This window comes from Aedes aegypti, chromosome 2 (assembly GCF_002204515.2).
Source record: "Aedes aegypti strain LVP_AGWG chromosome 2, AaegL5.0 Primary Assembly, whole genome shotgun sequence".
NCBI classification, from domain to species: domain Eukaryota; kingdom Metazoa; phylum Arthropoda; class Insecta; order Diptera; family Culicidae; genus Aedes; species Aedes aegypti.
Genome location: NC_035108.1, coordinates 447,452,361 through 447,471,128, shown reverse-complemented (window position 1 = coordinate 447,471,128; position 18,768 = coordinate 447,452,361). Strand labels below are relative to the sequence as shown.

General features: G+C 40.1%; 1 protein-coding gene across 1 annotated transcript; it reads left to right on the top strand.

Moving 5' to 3' along the window:
- Positions 1-11,491: 11,491 nt before the first annotated feature.
- On the top strand, positions 11,492-18,530 carry LOC5569824 (zinc finger protein 25). The gene is made up of 3 exons (XM_001652994.2): positions 11,492-11,771; positions 16,750-18,247; positions 18,321-18,530. The coding sequence occupies exons 1-3, from the start codon at positions 11,628-11,630 to the stop codon at positions 18,464-18,466; spliced, it is 1,788 nt and encodes a 595-aa protein (XP_001653044.1). The 5' UTR covers positions 11,492-11,627; the 3' UTR covers positions 18,467-18,530.
- The last annotated feature ends 238 nt before the right edge of the window (positions 18,531-18,768 follow it).

The window sequence follows — 18,768 nt, the reverse complement described above, 5'->3', positions numbered from 1 at the left end:
GAATCTGTTTGTCATGTTTTTCAACGTTATTCTTTTTACCGACATGATTTAAAATGCTTCGTCCGCTAGTTGGGACCCGTCCCTCCCCCTCATCACACATCGTCACAAATTCGTTAAACCTCCCCTTCCCCACGGATAAAAAATACAATACAAAAACAATATAACGTATTGGAACAGTACCATTAGATATATTGGAAATACAATACAGTATATTGTGAAATGACAATACAATTACAGTACAACATATTGTTTTGAACAGTTCACTGTATGGTATATGAAATTTTTGCAATATAATGTATGGGTCGCTAAGTATCATAACAATATAAATCTAGATATTTTCTCATGCATACATTTTGAAAATACAACTGTATTTCAATTAGTGGTGAAAAGTACAGAATTTGTATTTTGTATGGATTGTCCCCCAACTTACCGGATATGCGTGCCAAAAGTAGCAAAATAATTTTAACTTTATAGAAGTAAAGATATTTATCATGGTTGCATTCGTTGTTACAGCTTATGTCAAGTGACTTCTAAAAAACTATTTATTTTTACGTTTTTTTTTTCACCCAACATTTCTTGCTTTCTGAACTTGTTTTGTTTACTTTTTTCAGCAAAGCTACATAGAAAAAAGCAAGAGTTGGTTTACGCGAAAATAGGAATTTGACCAAAATTGTAAGGTATAAAACCAATTAAAAACAATACAGTGTTCTGTTACAATATATTATATTGTTTTTGAATTGTATATCCAAACAAGAATAATATTGCTTCGACATTCAATTACAGTACGCTGTATTGTATCCAATAAGTTATATTGTACATTAATGGTTTATTCCATTCACTGAATGATACGTTTTTATCCGGGCCCCTTAAATGCTACGTCATTTATTGACGACCCATTATGACAAATAATTGGAGTGATGACACCATGTCGATGCGAAGTAATCCATCCCTTTTATTCAAAATCAGGCACTTCGAATATAATTTGCGCATTGCATATGAGTAGATTAGTGACTGCACAAAACTTGTATCACGATGAGCTTGAGACCTCATTAAGGCTATTACCGTGCACTCTCGCTAATTTGAACGGTACCTGATGCAAACCTTCGGAATTAATTTTTAATTTGAACATCTAGTCACCCAGATAGCCGTATCTAGGGGCCCAGATAGCCGTAGCGGTAAACGCGCAGCTATTCAGCAAGACCAAGCTGAGGGTCGTGGGTTCGAATCCCATCAGTCGAGGATCTTTTCGGGTTGGAAACTTTCTCGACTCCCAGGGCATAGAGTATCATCGTACCTGCCACACGGTTTACAAATGCAAAATGGTCAATTGGCAAAGAAAGCTCTCAGTTAATAACTGTGGAAGTGCTCATAAGAACACTAAGCTGAGAAGCAGGCTTTGTCCCAGTTGGGACGTAACGCCCGAAAGAAGAAGAAGAAGAAGATTAAAAAGTGTTCAGATTAAATGTGGTCAAACCAACGGGGGTACCCGGTAATCCATTTAGGGTTTATTCACAAATTTCATTACGTCAAAAATGGCCATTTTTGACACCCATCCACCCCCTCGTAACGCTTTTTGTATGAATATTTTACAAATTTTGTATGAGCCGTAACATCACGAGAACACCCACCCACCCTCTTCAGCGTTATGAAATTTGTGAATGGGCCCTTACTGTAGTGAACAGGGCAGGCAATCGTCAGATTCATCACAGTGCGATGACGAAATAAATCTCGATTACTTTTTCAAATCGACGTAAGTAACTTTCATACGGTTTTGTCTCTCCATACAGCGGGGCGGCGAAAGTAGTCAACTAACCACTTTGTCTTCATTCTGTTCGCTCCCCTTTCTCAAACGCAGGAGGCGTTTATAGGCCTTTTCATGTGACAGATCCGTCTGTGCATTTGTTTACATCTGTGGAGGACCGGTGCATACACGAGCCGGATAAAAACGTATCATTCAGTGAATGGAATAAACCATTAATGTACAATATAACGTATTGGATACAATTCCGCGTTGTTGCGACCGTCACGAAATTATGTAAGATTTTGAGTACTACCCAAGCAATCAAAAGTTCTGATATGACTTAACAATCGAACTCAGAAGTTCACATTTAGTGTAAATCTAGTTCCGTGGAACTTTATTGCTGAATAATAAGATCGCATGTATGTCAATGGTACTTACTGCTCAAAGAAGTTCCAATTATAATTTTAGAAACCAGAAAGTTCAAATAAATTTCTAACTGAACTTTAATCGAACCTTCAACACAAAGTTCGTTTAAAGTACAAACCGAACTTGACGTGAACTTTTTTACAACATGAGAGAAAATAGTTCAAACTTGTAGATACATTTACTTCAAGCGTTCGCTAGTCTTCTAATCTGCTGTCGGTAATTAAATTAAAGCACATCACCACCACTCCACTATTCTATGAATACTTGGCCGTAACTGTCCTACAAAAACACTGGATCTACTCTATATAACAGCCATGTGTTACGTCTGTTTCTCTGTGGCCATACCTTATATGCAGCGCACTGCCTGAAATTGTAGCGAATTGTTTAACACAAGCCAGTTTTGAGCTAATGATCACTTCTGTATAATAATTCATTCCAACATACCTGTTTTGAGTTGTTAAGTTTAGACTCTTCGATCGGTTCATTTTCGACCAACTGAGAGCTTTGTGAAGTTCCATCACTACAAGTTCGGAATAAACGTCAAGGGAATTCAACACCTTCATTGATATCCACCATTCAATATATTCAATAAATAAGTAGCTATGGGTCCTTTTTTGAAAACTATTCAGAGTTCATACATGTTTTTTCACTGCGACTTGTTTTATTTTTAATCAAAAAAGTAATGAAATTTATTGCACCACTGAGAATCAAAACAAACTGAGTAATGTCAAGTTGTGAAGTTCACGTGAACCACGTGAACTTTTTCAAACTTTCAAGTTCTGTTTTGGTTATAATTCATTTTCATTTATTTAGTTAACATCTACACAGATAACACTGAATCAACAATTTCACGCCACAATACTCGGTTCGTGGCCACATCTCTCCATCCTCGGTTCTGCCCCACGCTCGCCAAATCGATACGCACTTGATCCGCCCACCTAGCTCGCTGCGCTCCACGCCTTCTTGTACCAACCGGATCCGAAGCGAATACCATCTTTGCAGGGTTGCTGTCCGGCATTCTTGCAATATGCCCTGCCCATCGTATCCTTCCAGCACAGACAAACAGACGTCACACTCTCATCATTGTCCATCGACCATCTTTTTAACGGTCAATTCAAATATATTGTAGTTGGTCAATCCACCAACCGCAGCGCTCGCATAGTTTTTGTTCGCGTTTGACGTTTACACACTACCGCCATCTGTTGGTCCATCGGCCAAACACAACGATTTTAGCATTGGGCGTACATGTTTTCTCGACTATGATTTTGATCACGATTTGTTCTAAGTGTTACGTCTGTTTCTCTGTGCTTCCAGCTTTGGCCACCTTCTGGATACTGGGTTCGCCGTAGAGTTGGGCGAGCTCGTGGTTCATCCTTCGCCGCCACACACCGTTCTCCTGCACACCGCCGAAGATCGTCCTAAGCACCCGACGTTCGAAAACTCCAAGTGCTTGCAAGTCCTCCTCGAGCATCGTCCACGTTTCATGCCCGTAGAGGACTACCGGCCTTATGAGCGTTTTGTACATGGTACATTTGGTGCGGGCGTGAATCTTTTTTGACCGCAGCTTCTTCTGGAGGCCATAGTAGGCCCGATTTCCACTGATGATGCGCCTCCGTATTTCACGGCTAACGTTATTGTCAGCCGTCAGCAAGGATCCAAGGTAGACGAACTCGTCGACCACCTCGAACGTATCCCCGTCTATCGTAACACTGCTACCTAGACGAGCCCTGTCGCGCTCGGCCCCACCAGCTAGCATGTACTTTGTCTTGGCCGCATTCACCACCAGTCCAACTTTTGCTGCCTCGCCTTTCAGGTGGGTGTACAGGTCTGCCACCTTTTCAAATGTTCGGCCGACGATGTCCATATCATCCGCGAAGCAAACAAATTGACTGGATCTCGTAAAAATCGTACCCCGGCTGTTAAGCCCGGCTCTCCGCATAACACCTTCTAGGGCAATATTGAACAACAGGCACGAAAGTCCATCACCTTGTCGTAGTCCCCGGTGGGATCCAAACGAACTGGAGTGTTCGCCTGAAACCTTCACACAATTTTGCACACCTTCCATCGTCGCTCTTATCAGTCTCGTGAGCTTCCCGGGAAAGCTGTTCTCGTCCATGATTTTCCATAGCTCTACGCGGTCGATACTGTCGTATGCCGCCTTGAAATCGATGAAAAGGTGATGCGTTGGGACCTGGTATTCACGACATTTTTGGAGGATTTGCCGTACAGTAAAGATCTGATCCGTTGTCGATCGGCCGTCAACGAAGCCGGCTTGATAACTTCCCACGAACTCGTTTACTACGGGTGACAGACGACGGAAGATGATCTGGGATAATACTTTGTAGGCCGCATTTAGAATGGTGATCGCTCGAAAGTTCTCACAATCTAACTTGTCGCCTTTCTTGTAGATGGGGCAGATTACCCCTTCCTTCCACTCCTCCGGTAGCTGTTCTGTTTCCCAGATTGTGCCTATCAGCCGGTGCAGACAAATGGCCAGCCTTTCCGGACCCATCTTTATGAGTTCAGCTCCGATACCATCCTTACCAGCAGCTTTATTGTTCTTGAGCTGGTGAATGGCATCCTTAACCTCCCTCAAAGTGGGGGCTGGTTGGTTTCCATCTTCCGCAGTACTGACGAAGGCATTTCCTCCGTTGTCCCGTCCTGCATTGCCTGTGCTCTCAGCACCATTCAGGTGCTCGTCAAAGTGCTGCTTCCACCTTTCGATCACCTCACGCTCGTCCGTCAGAATGCTCCCATCCTTATCCCTGCACATCTCGGCTCGCGGCACGAAGCCGTTGCGGGATGCGTTGAGCTTCTGATAGAACCTACGCGTTTCCTGAGACCGGCACAGCTGTTCCATCTCCTCGCACTCCGTCTCCTCCAGGCGGCGTTTTTTCTCCCGAAAGAGGCGGGTCTGCTGTAGCCGTTTCCGTTTATAGCGTTCCACGTTCTGCCGGGTCCCTTGCTGCAGCATGACCGCCCGCGCTGCATTCTTCTCCTTCAAAACCTCCTGGCACTCCTCGTCGAACCAATCGTTCCGTCGACTCCGTCCCACGTACCCGACGTTGCTCTCAGCTGCATCGTTGATGGCTGCTTTTACTGTTCTCCAGCAGTCCTCAAGAGGGGCTTCGTCCAGCTCACCCTCTTCCGGTAATGCAGCCTCGAGTTGCTGCGCATATGCCGCTGCGACATCCGGTTGCTTGAGCCGCTCTAGGTCATACCGGGGTGGCCGTCGGTACCGTACGTTGTTAACGACGGAGAGTTTTGGGCGCAGTTTGACCATCACCAGATAGTGGTCGGAGTCGATGTTAGCGCCACGATAGGTCCTGACGTCGATAATGTCGGAGAAGTGCCGACCATCAATCAGAACGTGGTCGATTTGCGATTCTGTCTGCTGTGGTGATCTCCAGGTGTATCGGTACGGAAGGCTGTGCTGGAAGTAGGTGCTACGAATGGCCATATTCTTGGAGGTGACAAAATCAATTAGTCGTAGGCCGTTTTCGTTCGTCAGCCGGTGGGCGCTGAACTTTCCAATCGTCGGTCTGAATTCCTCCTCCTGGCCAACCTGAGCGTCTTTATCATCATCAGTGCTTCCGGAGTGAGAGCTGTGCACGTTTATGATGCTGAAGTTGAAGAACCGGCCTTTGATCCTCAACTTGCACATTCTCTCATTGATCGGCCACCACCCGATCACGCGCCTCTGCATATCACCCATCACTATAAAAGCTGTTCCCAGCTCATGTGTGTTGCCGCAGCTCTGGTAGATGGTATGGTTACCTCTAAACGTTCGCACCACTGATCCCTTTCAACACACTTCCTGCAACGCTACGATGCCGAATCCACGGTCCTTCAGCACGTCGGCGAGTATGCGTGTGCTCCCGATGAAGTTGAGAGATTTACGTCGCTGTGGTCTTCGCCGATTGTCCCGGTTCGTATTCTCTCGTTGATTAATCGTTGCTTGATTTTTTTACTGCTGGCTTGCAGGGCCTGACACCAACCCCCTAGATTTCCGGAGGACCATTCCCCCTAAATGTTCGGAGAACCATAGTGCGCAGTTTAGCTTAGAGTCCTTCTCTGGCACTCGGACGATGATCAGCCGCCCCTGACATGGGGAACAGACGCTGTTGTGAGCCGCTCCTAACATGGAGTACAGACGCTCAAGGTTTGCAGAAGCAAAAGCAAAAGCAAACCCCCCCTTCCCTGTCAGCATACGACCAAAGTTCCCACCGGGGGTTGGTTACCCGATCTTCCCTAAGGTTACTCGTACCCCGGCCAGTACCGCGAGGAGGTAGGGATAGGAGTTGCTGGGCAAGAGGCAAAGGACCGCACAAAGGGGTCTATTTTATTCCTTCAGGTACGCGAGGTACCAATGGTACGCCATGCCCAGCCATTTACCAACCCGTTTTGGTTATAAGTGAACTCTTAATAGTACTTCAAGTTCAGAATAAGTTCCAAAAGGGAAGAGATAAAGCCTAGATCTATGACCCAAGTAACACAATTGGTCATAAATGAGCACAAAATACACCTTTCGTACATCATCGCTGTATTGGTTCGAATGTACAATACTGAATATCATACACCTCTATGACCGAAAAAGCGCAAGAACGGAAGGCTTTTAAAACATCTTTTTAGTTCAACTGGATGTTTTACAATACCTTTTTCAAACTTCTCATAGCATTCAAATTTGTTATATCAAAGTTATATCATACATCATTATAACCATTAAGTTATAATCAAATTATCAAGATGTAATCTGACATGCAAAAATACAAGCGCACATTGTGTATTGTTGGAAATGTTTTGACAGCTGGAAAAAATAAACAAACATGAAAAAGATTCGTCAATGAATTCAAGTGCAAGTCCCGTGATCAAAAAGGAATGTCTTGGTGCATAAAATTTGATTGGGATTTTTTTTTATCATTTTCAGAATTGGAAAATATTAGGTGAGCTTCGTGCATAAAGTGTAAATGTTTTTTATGTGCGGTTTCAGATTTCTGGTGAAACGGAGAGTTATACTTACTGATTATTCACGCGCCGCTTATTCATGTGCAGTTGCTACTTATTTTTTCGTAAAATCTAAACGGTCGTGTCAAATTTTCGTCAGATCGAATAACCAAGAAACGTGGTGAAATTGACCATCAGCGCACAGTGCGGGTCAAAAAGATTTGAAGTGGTTATTTGTTTATGAATCGATGATAATTTAATTGTTTTGTATATTTTGAGTATGTGATACTAGAAACATTAAACAGTGACTGGGTCGAACTTATTCTTGACTTGCCGTGCTTAAAACCGCAAGTATTTAAATTAATTCATATGTCATCATTTTCCTGAGCGGTGCTGTTGCATGGCCTTGCTTTGATTGTAGCCATAGAAAAAACAGGTATTGGAATGTCTTAAATAAGTATCAAATATGTGTTTAAAACAACAGAAATAAAAAAAAATAAACATACTATTTTACTCATGGTAAATGTGAACATCGTCATTGAGACAAAAAAATTTTATCATCGGAAAAAATCACAATATCTGACAACTTTTTTATTTCGTGCATTATTTATTAAAACATTCACTTTCATTCATTTTCCCCTTACCGCTTGCATTGATTACCATTTCGCATAACGTTTCTTCGCATATTTTGTTTTACTTCACAATATAAATCTCCGCATCAATCTTCGAAGAGAAACTTAGATGCCGAAGAGAAACTAAGATGCTAAATTTGTTTTTCGTTTGACAGAAAAAAGCATTATTATAACATCATAATCACAACAATCAAAACAGAGATGTATACAATTTGTTTTCGTAAACAGCTTTATAATTAAGTAACATGAGCTGAATTTTGGTCATGGTTAGTGTTTTAGCTAAGTTATACATACAAGAATCGTACAGAAATATAACGTATATATGATTTCTGCGCTTGCCTAATAGATATGTTTCCCTAAAACATCATCAAAACGGTATTAAATCAGAAGATGTATTGGATTCTATCTTTAACACCTGAATATAACATAATTTTCAGAGAGCTGACTGGGAAGATGTTTTCTGTGTTACTTGGGGAAATCAGCATATCGAGTAAAAGAATGTGTCATTTCGCTACGCGTACATGTAGCAGTGGTATGCACTCCGATTTCAACGCAAGGAACTCGAGATCGAGTCTCGACGTAAGTATCAACACAAAAATATAACTTAAAAAAAATACATATATGCCTACCACAGACAAACAGACGTCACACTCTCATCATTGTCCATCGACCACCTTTTTAACGGTCAATTCAAATATATTGTAGTTGGTCAATCCACCAACCGCAGCGCTCGCATAGTTTTTGTTCGCGTTTGACGTTTACACACTACCGCCATCTGTTGGTCCATCGGCCAAACACAACGATTTTAGCATTGGGCGTACATGTTTTCTCGACTATGATTTTGATCACGATTTGTTCTAAGTGTTACGTCTGTTTCTCTGTGTGCCTACGGTTCATAAAATCCCGTACCAATTAGCAATGACCCACAAAAGCTGGTTACTCAGTAAAAATATTTTTTGGCAGTTCATCGAAGTTTACTTTCAAGCACAGACAAACAGACGTCACACTCTCACCGATGTCCATCGACCACCTTTTTAACGGCCGATTCAAATATATGGTAGGTGGCCAATCCACCACCCACAGCGCTCGCATCGTTTTTGTTCGCGTTTGACGTTTACACACTACCGCCATCCGTTGGTCCATCGGCGAAACACACCGATTTTAGCATTGGGCGTACATGTCATCGTGACTATGATTCTGATCGAGATTTGTTCTAAGTGCTACGTCTGTTTGTCTGTGTTTCAAGCTTAACAACAGTATTTTCAGTGGCGTAAGCGAACCAATTGTGAACCAAAGTTCGGTTAATTACTTAAAAAGTTAGCTGCTTAGAAAGTTCTTCATTGACTTTCAAATAGCTGATTTAGCCTAAGTATGTCATTTTATCCGTACTTGTGGTTGCTTGGGTAATAATTCAGCCGTTTACCGGTAGATTTTCAATATTTTTCCATCAATCGATCGGGAATTAATACAACATTTTACTCAAATTGTCAAAAATTGTGAAAATGTCGTCCCCTTTCTTACGCAACCAAATACGTTCAAACGCGTGGGTTATAAAAGCAGACCAATTTCGCTCATTCTTCTTTTGACGTTAACTACGTCTTACGGCAATATACTAGGTGTCAATTGAAAATCTATAAGGGTTTGTTCATAAATTTCATAACGCTAAAATAGGCCATTTTGAACACCCACCCACCCCCTTGTGACGCTTTTCGTATTGATATTTTTCTGTTTTTGTACGAACCGTAACATCGTTAGGACACCCACTCACCCCCTCCAGCGTTATGAAATTGGTGAATGGGCCCTAATGTTGCGACCGTTACGATATTATGTTAGAGTTTGAACTAAAGGAAGGCTGCAACTATGACAATCGACTAAAATTCAAATGCAGAAAATCACTTGGCGTAGTTAACGTCATGTGGTCGTGTCTTGTACACAACCCCTCTGATTTTTTTTAGTTTCGTCGACGACTTTTTCTATTTGACGGTGACGATTGCCTGCCCTGAACATAACACCAGAACACATAAAATATTCCTTGTCTGATTCAAAATTAAGCTTATTCCACTTATGCTCTGTCCAGTTATTGACAAACAGTTAAGCCCCAAACACAATGTGAACGGCAGCACGGTACAACGGCAAAACGGCAAGCCCTTCGGGCCTGTTCACAAATTTCATAACGCTGAAGGGGGTGGGTGGGTGTCCTCAAAATGTTACAACTCATACAAAATTTGTAAAACATTCATACAAGAAGCGTTACAAGGGGGTGGGTGGGTATCAAAAAATGCCCATTTTTTGGCGTTATGAAATTTGTGAATGAACCCTTCTAGCACAGACAAACAGACGTCACACTCCCACTGCTGTCCATCGACCAACTTTTCAACGTTCGATTCGAATATATGGTAGGTGGTCAATCGACCACCCGCAGCGCTCGCGTCGTTTTTGTTCGTGTTTGACGTTTATACACTTCCGCCACCTGTTGGTTTATCGGCCACCTACAGTGTTTTTAGCATTGGGCGTACATGTTTTAGCGACTATGATTTTGATAGTGATTTGTTCTAAGTGTTACGTCTGTTTCTCTGTGCTTCTAGATCTACACTTCACTTGTCAAGTCCTTGTTGAATCTGATTTAGTCGACATTGATCAAAACTATGACGTGTCAATCAAATCGGTGTTGCCGTTTTGTCGTTTTTGCCGTAATGCCGTTGCATGTGTTTGACCCTTTACTCATCAATTTCATCATGGGCTGGTTCATATATTTCATAACGCTTATATTGGCCATTTTGGACACCCACCCACCCCCACGTGACGCTTTTTGTATTGATATTCTACAATTGAGCCGTAACATCGTTAGGACACCCACCCACTCCCTAAAGCGTTATGAAATTTGTGAATGGGCCCCATGTTGAATCAATACGAAAAATCGAATAAAGAAATCGATTCATTCGATTTTGAATCTCCTTGAATGAAATCTAGGGGAATTCGCGATTAGGGCCTATCTGACAAATCAATAACAATGAGAAAATAATCAATGAAATTCTCATGTGCAATTTTAAATCCCAATTGGAGAAAATATACTCAAACTTAAACCTTTTCACTTTAAAACATATTTCATTAACCTAGTTTTAAAATCCTCATCAATACCACACACATCTCCTACAATATCCCCTAGCTATTTCGTACTCAAAAAATCTTTAAAGGTTTCGCCTAAAACGTACTCGAGAATGCCAGTATCGCCCAATGTTATGAGCCTGCAATCGATATTATTTTCAGTGTCGCCTATTACATTTGCGCCGTGTTTACATTCTGGTTTCAATTAAGCCCGCCATGTACGCCTTGTTTATTTTTTGTTTGCAGTGTCGCCGTTTACTCTCGCCGTGTTTTGATTTCGATTTCAGATGCGCCCATCACTTTGATAAACAAAAACACAGGCGTAATCAATAAAGTGTGTGGTTTTGCATGAGGTGAAGTTATATACAAATTTGCGTTTTTCGAATAGTTAAATTATTGATAGGGGGAAAGTTCAAGTGCAGTGAATAGACAATCAAGCTACAATTTCAACGCTATATTTTCTTAAATTGTGTACATTTTGTCAGTTTCGCCTGATTCGCGAATCTTTCTAGAAATAAGTCGATTTATCGGAATGAAAACAACGATTCGAAATCGCCCAACGCTAGTGAGAGCGATAAAAATTTTCCGTGTGTGAAATCACTCACTTCACTCAGTTACTCACTCCCAACCCCAAGCATCGAAGAAACTCAGTCCATCTGTCAAAAAAGTGCATTTATCGAGAAGGCGGAAGGCAAATGTTTTCGCCGAACATTTTCCCAATTTAGCTGAATTATTCGCAAGTCGTTCCATCAAATTAATCGGGAAACATCTACCGAAGGATGGCCACAATGGAGGAGCAGTCGAGTTCGGAAACGGTGTGCCGCGTGTGTTTGGATAATCGGCCCGAAATGTTTTCGATTTTTTCCGCCATCGAAGGAGGAACCATCATTGCGAGCGTCATCACGGAAAGCACCGCCGTTCAGGTAAGGGAAAAATGTAAACACAGCTGATCCCGGGTAAAAAATGTTTCGCTATTAGTTCATATGCTCAGAATTCGTTTTTCTTTATTTTGCTTTAATAAAATAAATTTTAAGGCTTCACGTTTTCATTTTGATACTCATAGTTGCAAAGTTACACACTTCTTATTCCTAATTGATATTCAAATGCCTCGAGGAAAAGCTTCAGGATTTTAGGATCTGAAAGCGTTTTCTCAAGGGATTCTTAGAGGAATTTATCCAGGAAATGTTGAAGCCCTCCAACGGTCTTACCTCCTGTAATTTTCACAAGGATTACTCTAAAAACATTTCCAGCTATTATCCTAAGATTTTTATATGCATTTTCTATTGATTTTACGACGGGTTCTTCAAAGATAATATACAAAGGTTTATTCTAGAGTATTTGGAGAAACTCGTTTAGGTATTTTTCAGCACACCATGCAAGAATTCGTTTATTCCGGTCCTTTTTATATGGAGGTTCCTTCAAGAAGTCATCCACAGTTTCTTCCAAGAATTGCCCCACAAAAATCCTCCAGGGATTATTAGTAAATCTTTTACAAAATCTTACAGGAATTTCTCAATATATTCCAGCATGAAATCATTGTAATACACGGTGTGCCAGAGACCGTTATTAACAGAAAAAAATGTCCAAGAATTTGGCACCTACCATTCGAAAGATATAGTATTCACGCATCTTCTCCGTGAATTTGAAAATATTCTAACGAGGGAATCGAAAGTTATCAAGATTTGAAAGTTTTGACCTCTTTTGGTATGGAAATTCACATAGTCTTAAATATACCCCAACGGTGCATTATTATTAACTTGTAAACCAGCCAAGTTATCACCAGCTTTACATTAAGCATTCGAAACATGTGATATCCAAGCACCTTCTCTGCAAATTAGAAATCATTACGTCGAGAAAATCTGAAGTTACAGTGATTTGTATTTTTATGATTATTTCGGTAATGTTTAGATGAGAGCCGATTTATATGCCTTTGTTTTGAAAGTGTACATAATTTACAAATAACAATGTCCATAGAACTGACCCTCGGCATTTAAAAGATACAGTAGTCAATTATCTTCGCAGTTAGTTTGAGAATATTTCATAAAATACAACATAAATAGAGTACTTTGAAGTTTTGGAGTAATTAGGATTTTTTTTTTCAATTGTCTAAAATAGTGTTAGCAACACGCATTTAATAATTGCGACACAAATTAACTTAACAGAATTGCATTCAACTTATATCTTACATTGGAGAAATGCAGTGTTTCGTTAAATCACAAGCAAATGGTTCGTTTTTGTAAATTTTGTTTTATTTCCGCGCGTTTTGCGGGGCAGTGTTTCGTTATGGCGCAAATAAGCATATTGGTGAACCTGAACAATTTAAAAGTGGCACCATGTTGCTCAGTCGAGGTTGGATTATCAACTGGTGAGATCGTTTTATGCTAGTGTTTTAAATAAGTTAAATATGATGGTTCACATTTTAATCATGACAGCGAAGTATCCCCGAAGTTTATATATGTTTTTGTTCAATTATTAGTTAGTAGGAGTCTATTGTAGAAATTAACCTTGTTTCATGTTTTGCTAAATATGTAAATGCAACAAGCCTTATATTTTGTTTAGTTCCTACAATTATTAGATGCTATAAGTGTCGACTTTTCCTTTAGATACAGATAGATTACTTTTTGAATTGATGCTGCATGATTTGCATCATTCGAAATCTTTGAATGGTTCGTCATCAATAGTATCGTCATATTGATTCTTCAGTCATGTTTTGTGCATATAAAAGGATTACTTTTTATTTTATTTTATTCATTATATTGATGACTTCATTATGTTTTGAGAGAGGTATAACAGAGTATAATCAGTGAAAATGATGTGATGATCCCTAGGACTATTGTAGGTAATAGAGCGTTTTGTTTACCAAGACGTATCTGTTCCAATTTTCCAAACTCCCATTGGTTTCTCGAGGAAGTGCAGAGAATTCCAACGGCTCCCTCAAAGATAGTATCACGTAAATATTTATTCCAAAACCCCAATTGACCTGTATTCGGACGAAGCAGGACGCGGTATTGCTTAGTACAAGGAATGAGAATTCCATTACTTACACACTAAGAGTGCTGTGACTAATCCTAAGTAGCATCCGTTGGTTTCTTGTGCATGTATAGTTGCTCTTGTAATAACGGTGAAGCAACAGTAGGCGATCAATCACACTATTAAATCACATTTATCAACATATTGATAAGAATTTGTTGCAATTAGTAGTGGTAGAAACATAGAACGTGGTAATTTAATACTCAAAATTCACTTTATTTTAGGTCCAAAACTTCAAAATACTTTAGTTATGTTGTCTCTAGATAAAGTATTCTCAAACTAACTGCGAAGATATTTGAATAATACATCTTTTGAATGCCGAGTGTCAGTCATATAGACATTTTTATTTGTAAATTCTGTGCATTAATATAAAAAAGCCAAAAAAAAACTCTAATTTAGACTTCATAGAAATAATGGTACATTTACTAATCACTATAGCTTTTGATTTTCTCGACATAATGATTTCAAAGTTACAGGGAAGATGCTTGGATATCACCTGTTTTGAATGCTTAATGCAAAGCTGATGGTTACTTGGCTTGTTTACAAGTTAATAATGATGCACCATTGAGGAATGTTTATAAGCATGTGAATATCCCATGTAACATAGCATGAAACCTTCAAATCACTATAACTTTCGATACCCTCGTTAGAATATTTTCAAATTCACGGAGAAGATGCTTGAATACTATATCTTTCGAATGGTAGGTGCCGAATTCATGGACATTTTTTTCTGTTAATAACGGTATCTGGCACACCGTGAATATCTTCTTTTAAACTTAACGTCCCCACTGTGACAGAGTTTGCTTCTCAGTTTAGTGTTCAATGGAGCTCTTCCAAAGTTGCCGGGCCCAGTGCCGTAGCGTGCGGTTGGCAAGGTTGGCACCCGCCAAGGGCGCCAGGCTTCAGGGGGCGCCAAAATTATGTCGCACCTGGGAAAATTTTTAGAGATACATGTTTAGTGAAGGTGTTTTTGAAGCCATAAACAAATAGCGATTACAAAACTATGGAGACTGAATGACGCTTCATTCTTCCTATATAATTTATTAGCTCTAGGGGTAGTCGGGGCAGTTTGGCCAATGGGGTGGAATGGACACCCCTTGCAAACTGCATAAATTCTTGAAATTTCATCCGAAATAATATGCAACCCCAAAGCTGATGAGAAAATGAACTAATAGGCATGTTATAAGTCAGTGTTCAAAACTCAAAGAAAAAGAAATAAATGATGTTCGAAAAAACTGCCCATATTGCCCCGAATGGCCTTTTTAAACTTCATCATTGCACGGAGTGTTCATAAATACTAATAATTTTCAAGTGTAGTAACAAAATAATTGAATTTTTAGATTATAATCAATCAAAAATGGGGTGATCATTTCACCCCATCAGTAAAAGTTCGAGTATAAAAATGACATATTTTGAAAAATCAATCATTCATTCGCTAATTTTATAGGACAAAGGAAATCGGATCTAGTGTATTCATCTATAAATTGGTGGAAACATACATACAAACATTTGGAAAATTAATAATATTTTCAACACTTTTATCGACTTTTCCTTAAGGTGGCCAAACTGCCCCACTTTCCCCTATTGATAAACATGGTAGATTGAAACTATTTCTGGAACCATTTTAACAAAATATCTTGGAAGCATCTTATTAGTCGGTATAAATGCATTTTATGAAATTTCTGAAGGTTATCTTGATAAGATTTCCTTAGAAATCATCTTTTGGCCTTAAAAATGAAACCTCAAATCAAATTAGTTATTTAAACTTTAAACTATTTAAAAAAATCATTGCGCTACATTGACAAAAATTTATTTAAATGATTTTTGTATGATTCAAGCCAACAATATTCGACAAATTTATCAAGAAATTCGTTGAACATATTCCCTCGTTTTCGAGTCCATGAAATATGACTAATAAAAATAGCATTGAAGAGATTTACTGAACATTTCTTTTGAAATATTGGACAAATGTGATAAAAACATATGGAGAAAAAAATGAATCAACAATGTCTACAATAATCTTTTCATTAATATGCGTATGTCCAAGGTTCTGGGTAGTAAATCCAGTAGTTTCTTAACATTCGTCACTGGTCATATAAACTTGCATTAACGTGTATAAACATGCTATAAACTATGCCTTCTTGCACAAGTCTTACTTATGTAAGCTTTAAGTATGACTGGAGCTTTATCACGACACTTTTTGAGAATTTCTATGGATATTTTTTTTACAGAAAACGCCCTAGAATTTTATGAATCCTTCAAAATTTTCAGAATTATACGTTAATTTGCAAAAAAAAAACTTTAAATAAGGGGCGCTCAAATGACGGTTCGCCAAGGGCGCCATAAGATCATGCTACGGCTCTGGCCGGGCTTTCTTACTTCAAGATTTTCTAGAAACTTCCGCTATTTCAAGAACTTCTTTAAAAAATTGTGAAAGATTCCATAAAAATCTCTGAGTGGAATCCTGGTCCTAGACGATTATTCTTTGAAAGCTTCTTTGTGAAATTTCTCAAAGAATCTGCAGAGGAATTCCTGAATTTTAGGATGAATATATTAAAGTATCCTTAGAGAAACTATTGGTCGACATCTTCAAGAAACTTGGATCCTTAATGAAGGTAATCTTTTGAAAACCCTGGAGGCATTTTCGCAGAAATGATTGTTTAAATTCTTGATGTTACTGTTCATGTTGATTTCTAAAAAGAAATTCTTGAATAAATTCTAACTCTTACCACTTGGTTCAGGTCTTTTTATTTTATGAATTCCTGGTTGGTCTCTTTTCTGTGACAAGACGTCTCTAATGTTCGTATTTTAAAGACATTCATTCGCTTCCAGTTCTGCATTTGAGATATATTAACGTTTAATTATTTTTAGGTTGAGGAAGACGACGGCCTGCCCGAATTGATCTGCTCCGAGTGCACGGAGGAAGTGAAATTTGTCGCAAGCTTCATGAACAAAGCCCGGCAATCGGATCACACGTTGAGGGATGTATTTAAGGCCGAAGTGAAACAGGAAGAAGACGAACAGCTGTATAAGCTAGAAATTTCTGTTCTGGACCAACCGAAAACGATCATAACCAAAGTGGAAATCGAAGACGACTATGATGTGTACGAAGTCGAAGATCAAGAGGAAACGGCCGGGTCAGAATCTCCGCCAAGGTATTACGAAGGTCATGAGAGTGACTTTGGGGTTGAGCATGAAAGCGACTCGGATGAAGATTACGATCCGGAGGAAACTAGGGATCGAAAGAGCCTTAAAACTGAGTTGAGCTTCGTTGATGCGAACGATTTGCCCAGCAGTGACTCGGACGAAGAAACTAAGCCGAAACGAAAGAAACGTTATACAAAAGCTGCCAAATCAGAAGGTATTGAAATGGACGAGATCGAAGAGAAGATTTTCGAAGTAGTCGAAGTCGGAAGTCAACGTTTATGCTGTACCTGTTTTAAAATGTTCGATGATGAAGAGGAGCTCATAGAACATGGCAAGGAGGTACATAAAGGCAGAAGAACCTCCAATCCCGACAAAAAGCACGTCTGCAAACTCTGCTTCAGAAGATACTCCTCGAAAGTGGCTTTGCATGCACATTCCAAGAAAGCTGCCTCAATAACTCGAGTCTTCGACTGTCAGCTTTGCCATGCAAGGTTTGCATCTCCACAAAAGCGCCAACAGCATGCCCATAAACACCCTCCTGTGGATTCTAAGTCTGCAATCTACATCGCTCCTCTTCCGGCTGATGCTCTGGACATGGGCAAAATTTGCTGCGCCCAAGGCTGCAATCAAGTGTTCGATACGGATGAAGACCTTCTGGCACATTCTGAACTTGAACACGTGGCGAACAAAGTGCAAGCTGAGCTAAACCCCGACAACCGACGACCCGTCCAGTGCAAGGTTTGCTACCGTCGGTTCATGGACGAGAAAGGCCTAAAACAGCATCAGCAGCGAATCTACATGCCCAAGCGACACGTCTGTTCAATTTGTGGCCTCAAGTTTGCTATGGTCGGCGAATGCAAGCGCCACGAAATAGACCACTTTGTCGTGGAAAAGAAGTTCAAATGTGACCAATGCCCCAAAGCGTACATCCACAGCGATCAGCTGAAAGCGCACATCAAACGTCACTCGGCTACCCGGGAGTTCATGTGCAACATTTGTGGCCAGTCGTATATGCAGCGGCACAGTCTGCAGGCGCACATGTTGAAGCACGAGGGCAAACTGCCCTTCGAGTGTGACATCTGCAAGAAAGCCTTCCGGGTGAAAGCGAAACTGATGTACCACAAGCGGGTTCATTCCGGCGAGCGGCCATTCCCTTGTCGGTATTGCGAGCAGGCATTCGCCGACAGTACCAACCGGCTGAGACACGAAATGTCCCACACGGGTTAGTTGGGGTTTTCTCGCCTTTTCATTGTTTTTTTAGAATAACATTATTATTATTATTATTATTATTCCAGGTGTTAAGCCATACAAATGCGAATACTGCGAGAAGACATTCATCACCAAGCGGTTGAGGAGAGATCATGAGAGAACACACACCAACAGTTCACGTCGAGGTCAGACTTCCTACCAAATGCCAGAAACTAGCATTATGATAGAGTAATAACTTTGATATTGTGTTTTGAATAATTCGTTTTACAAAATAATAAAAGTGTAAAGTATGTGAACTACTTTCTTCTCAATTGCAGCTTTTGAAATCACATCATTTACTTTAAGTTTTGTCATTAAGTCATCATTTAAGTCATTAAGTCATCATTTCTTTAAGTTTTGCTTCGACACTAGACTTCCCCTACACGTATGAATGATGCAAGGTCAAAAGAACATGAATCAGTCATACACATAACGGTAGTGAAGTGTTTTGCCTAAGGATATGTGAAAGGAGGGGTTTTGTAAATCGCTCTGTGG